This window comes from Bison bison, unplaced genomic scaffold, assembly GCF_000754665.1.
Source record: "Bison bison bison isolate TAMUID 2011002044 unplaced genomic scaffold, Bison_UMD1.0 scf7180017864043, whole genome shotgun sequence".
Taxonomy (NCBI): Eukaryota; Metazoa; Chordata; class Mammalia; order Artiodactyla; family Bovidae; genus Bison; species Bison bison.
In genome coordinates this window covers 7,527,311-7,532,313 of record NW_011494615.1, presented here as the reverse complement: position 1 = coordinate 7,532,313, position 5,003 = coordinate 7,527,311, and the positions used below count along the sequence as shown (strand labels likewise).

The window sequence follows — 5,003 nt, the reverse complement described above, 5'->3', positions numbered from 1 at the left end:
ATGGCAGTACTTTGGCCACCTCATGTAAAGAGTTGACTCATTGGAAAAGACTCTGATGCTGGGAGGGATTGGGGGCAGGAGGAGAAGGGGACGGCAGAGGATGAGATGGCTGGATGGTGTCACTGACTCGATAGACATGAGTCTGAGTGAACTCTGGGAGTTGGTGATGGACAGGGAGGCCTGGCGTGCTGCGATTCATGGGGTCGAAAAGAGTCAGACACGACTGAGTGACTGAACTGAACTGAACTGAATCCCTTGAATCTATTTCTCACTTCCACTGTATAATCATAAGGGATTTGATTTAGGTCATACCTGAATGGTCTAATGGTTTTCCCTACTTTCTTCAGTTTCAGTCTGAATTTGACAATAAGAAGTTCATGATCTGAGCCACAGTCAGCTCCCAGTCTTGTTTTTGCTGACTGTATAGAACTTCTCCATCTTTGGCTGCAAAGAATATCATCAATCTGATTTCTGTATTGACCGTCTGGTGATGTACATGTGTGAGTCTTCTCTTGTGTTATTGGAAAAGGGTGTTTCCTATGACCAGTGCGTTCTCTTGGCAAAACTCTATTAGCCTTTGCCCTACTTCATTCTGTATTTGAAGGCCAAATTGCCTGTTACCCCAGGTATTTCTTGATTTCCTACTTTTGCATTCCAATCCCCTATAATGAAAAGGACATCTTTTTTGGGTGTTAGTTCTAGAAGGTCTTGTAGGTCTGCATAGAACCGTTCAACTTCAGCTTCTTCAGCATTACTGGTTGGGGCAAAGACTTGGATTACTGTGATATTAAATGGTTTACCTTATAAACAAACAAATCATTCTATTGTTTTTGAGAATGTATCCAAGAACTGTGTTTTGGATTCTTTCTCTGACTATGATGCCTACTCCATTTCTTCTAAGTGATTCTTGCCCACAATAGTAGATATAATGGTACAAAAATAAATCTGGTACCCTTCAGTTATTATCTCTTACCTCCAGCACTCCTCCCCCAGCTGTAAACAACTAGTTATCTACTTTCCATCTCTACAGATTCTCTTCTCCTTCATAGGGCTTTTTGGTTTTGATTGTTGATGACTGTAGTTGTCCATTTGTATAGGGAAAGTGAGAAACTTGGATCAAAAGTCTTACTGGGACTGTATTAAGTGTGGGATGTCTATTAGACATTCAAGGGAAGATGTCAAATCAACTGTAGAGTATGTCTCCTCATAGACTTAATGGCCTAGTAAAGTTCCCTTCAACCATATTAAAAGCATCCAACAAGTTGCAGAATGATTTAGTAAATTAATGTACCATAAATGTTATGACATGAAACAGCATGCAAGGATAATTTTTTATTGAAAAAAGTAGATTATAAAAAGTGCATGGGGCTTGCTTCCATTTCCAAGAATACAGCGTATATTAATATATATAATAATATATATTTTGTTGGAATGCACATAGGCTTGGAAGCAGATAGACTAGAAAAAACAGTGGTTACACCAGGTATTGGGATTTGGCATGGTTTTATTCTTCTTAATTCGTTATTGTTTAAAGTGTCTCCAATAATAATGTGTTACTTAAATAGGATAAATTTATAAACGTCTTTCCCAGCAGACTGAGGCTGGTTTATCTGTAAGATGAGGGATATCAAGGTGATTAGGGTGTTGAGGTACCATATGCAAAGGAGCAAAGGCAATGAGGCCCCCGCCCAAGACCGAGGCGTGGGGGCACGAAGGGGCGGTCCAAAGGCCCCGCCCCTTATCGTCACGTGCTCACCGGCAGCCAATGGCCGCCTCCGAGCCCACCTAGGGGACGGGGCGGGGCGCCCAGCTGTCGTCACCAGGACAACGGGCGTTGCCGGCGCCTTGTGACTCTGGGCTGTGGGCGCGCTCGCGGCTCTTCGGCCATGGTGAGTTTGGGGCCCTCGCAGCCCGGCCACCAGGCCCTTCCCCGCCCGAGCTGTGCCTCCGCGCGGCCGCCTGCTGGTCTGGGCGGGTGGCGCCGGGGTCGCCGAAAGGCCGGGCCGAGGCCTGCGGGGCTGCCGGGCAGGGCAGGGCTGGGCGGGCCCCCGGGAGGGGGAACCCTGGGGCAGGCGGAACGCCCGCCCGCTGCCCTGGAGCGGCGCCGAGAGGGCCGGGGTCACTGCGGGGACCCAGACCCGGCCGGCCGCCGGACAGCGTAATGCTGTTTCGCCCTAGTGAGCCTGATAAGCCACTCAGAGAGGGTGTGGTTAGGGGGAAAAAAAGGATATGTATGAATATCATCTACCATGTATAGTCATATTAACACTATGTTTCAGTCTGCGTGCTTCCTGTCCCATTTCTATGCAATTATGTACAAATAGGTATTTCTTTGAAATTCATCATTCTGACAGGTTTCTATAGCATGTGAAAATTTGAATTTGTAATTTTGGGGATTCCTCACTCCTTTTTAAAAATGGGGCATTAAGGTGGTGTTTTTTTCTGAGTGCAGCACCCGCACTCGGGGATTTAATTCCTAATTAGTGCGTAGTAAACCCTTTAAATTATTACCTTTTTTCAATAACTTGAGACTGAGTGGGCATCCCACCTGGACCCCATTAAGCTCGTTTATAACCCGAAGACTCGGCTCAGGTATTGGCTTGAATAGGCAAGATTTAGGGAATTGTCAGTCGGAGGGGTGAATTCTCCAGAAGCCTCCAAAAGGTGTAAAAGAAGAGCAGAGCTGGATTGTCTGCTTGGAGACACACCTTTGGTGTATTTGCGAGAGGGTGGGGGTGGGTGAGAGGAAAACGCTTAGTTCTGAGAAACAGTTTTTGTAACTGTTAGTAGTGTTACCTAGATTTGCTGCTTACCTGCAGGGGTTAGTGGAAGAGCTACTAAACTGAGAGTGGCCGGTGCTCCCCAAGTGCCGGTAGGGCTTCTGGAGAGAGACGCTGCCCTTTGGAATCTTGGCTGGCTCTGTCCTGTCTTAGTAACTAAGCTACTAAGAGAACGTGGATGATCTGTATCTCATTGACCCCAGAAGAACAACTGCCAGCTGTGTGACCTGTTGATAGTAGGAAAAAAAATACCCCATCACCCACAAATAACAGCAATGCCTTCTTTAGTCCCTGCATGCTTCTTTTAAATTCTGAGTTGCTTTAAGTGAAAATTAATGGAGCCAGAAGAATTTCAGGAAATGAATTTATGAAAAGCTAAGTGTTGTAAATGTTGCAGCGTCTTACTTTTTACATGTAATCTGTGAGAAAAGCTCTTACAATTCTGGCAAGGGGAAAGAACATTAAGGAGTTAACAGTTTCACAGCTTTCTCTCTGAGGGCTTATATTCCTCCAGTTGTCCATTTTCCTTTTCTTTTTGGTCCACCTGTTCCATCCTGATTCACTGTTGTGAATCAACAGTCCACCTTGATTCACGGTTGTAAATTTTAGAGTTTTATGTACTCTAAAAGCATCTTACTGTACTTGTGTACTACTGGTTGCTTTGCCAAACTTAGAAATGCTTTGGTTTTTATCTTTAAGCATTGAGAATTTAATTCATGGGAGGAATTTAAGTGAGTGGTAACCTGATGCCTAGGCTCCAGGGTAAAGGGGAGTGAGTGGTTTAGTGTAGAGGGAGGATAAGGAGGCTGCTTCTATAATCCCCCAAATGTACTCCAGATATTAACATTACCCTTCCTTAAATGCTTGAATCTAAACATACAGCTTTAGCATTGGATATTTATGGCGTTGCACGTGAATTTTTCTTCAGGGCGTCCCCTGGCAGTCTGGTGATTAAGACTCCATGGCTTCCAATGCAGGAGATGTGGGTTTGATCTCTGGTCGAGGAACTAAGAAGTTGTTTAGTTGCTCAGTTTTGATCCCATGGACTGTAGCCCACCATGCCCCTCTATCCTTGGGATTCTCCAGGCAGGAATACTGGAGTGGGTTGCCATTTCCTTCTCCGGACGATCTTTCCGACACAGGGATTGAGCCCATTTCTCTGGCATTGGCAGGTGGATTCTTTACTGCTAAGTCACCAGGAAAGCCCTAAGATCCACATGCCATGCAGGAGAAAAAAAAAAAGAATTCAGTTAAGCCACTTGTTTCTATTGCCTTTAAATGATAAATGACAGCTGACATTTATTGTGTACATTTTATGCGTGAGACATTTTTATAAGCACCCCATGTGTCTTGAGTAACCATCACAACAACCTTACGCGGAAAATACCGTTTCCACATTTTAGAGATGAGGAAATGAGGCACAGAGAGGTAAAGTAACTCACCCAGTCAGATTTCAAAACCAGGCATCTTGTCTCAGAGCCGGCTTATGTAAACGTTGGATTATGCTATAGTGTATGGTGTCTTGTTATATGTTCCCTCCAAATATAAGCTATTTTTCTGTTAGGAGATGAGTTTTCTCCCTTACTTGGATTTTAATGTTTTGCCTGCTTATGAGTATTTGTCTTTTGTTCTTGGCACTTGGCTGCACACTGTTGAGCAGAGTAGGCACGCCTAGGCTTCTGTGCTCTGCCTTTTCTTCTCTTTCACACAGATGAAATGAAGAGGAATCAATGACGACAGATCATTGGATTAGGGTTCATACTCATGGCTGTAATAGCATTTAAAGTTTCTCCTGTCATTTCAGTTTGTGTTCAGGAATTGGCACCTGCTTTCTGTGAATCACAAAGGCTGGCTTTTTTTTTTTTTTAATTTTAATTGAAGTATAGTTGATTGACAATGTTGTGCCAGTCTCTGCTGTACAGCAGTGTGATTCACTGTTTTATACACACACATACATTCTTTTTTAAATATTCTTTTTCATTATGGTTGATCCCAGGAGACTGGATATAGTTGCCTGTGCTATACTGTAGGACCTGTTGTTTATCCGTTCTACATATGGGCTTCACTGGTGGCTCAGAGGTTAAAGCGTCTGCCTCCAGTGCAGGAGACCCGGGTTTGATCCCTGGGTCGGGAAGATCCCCTGGAGAAGGAAATGGTAACCCACTCCAGTATTCTTGCCTGGAGAATCCCATGGACAGAGAAGCCTGGTAGGCTACAGTTTTG

At 44.4% G+C, this 5,003-nt stretch overlaps 1 protein-coding gene across 1 annotated transcript in view; it reads left to right on the top strand.

Annotated features, from left to right (window-relative positions):
- Positions 1-1,818: 1,818 nt before the first annotated feature.
- Positions 1,819-5,003, top strand: part of FBXL2 (F-box and leucine-rich repeat protein 2) — a 76,519-nt gene continuing 73,334 nt past the window's right edge. The window contains exon 1 of the mRNA XM_010835538.1: positions 1,819-1,889. Within this exon, the coding sequence (XP_010833840.1) occupies positions 1,887-1,889 (3 nt within the window). The 5' untranslated portion in view covers positions 1,819-1,886. The remainder of the gene's footprint in view (positions 1,890-5,003) is intronic.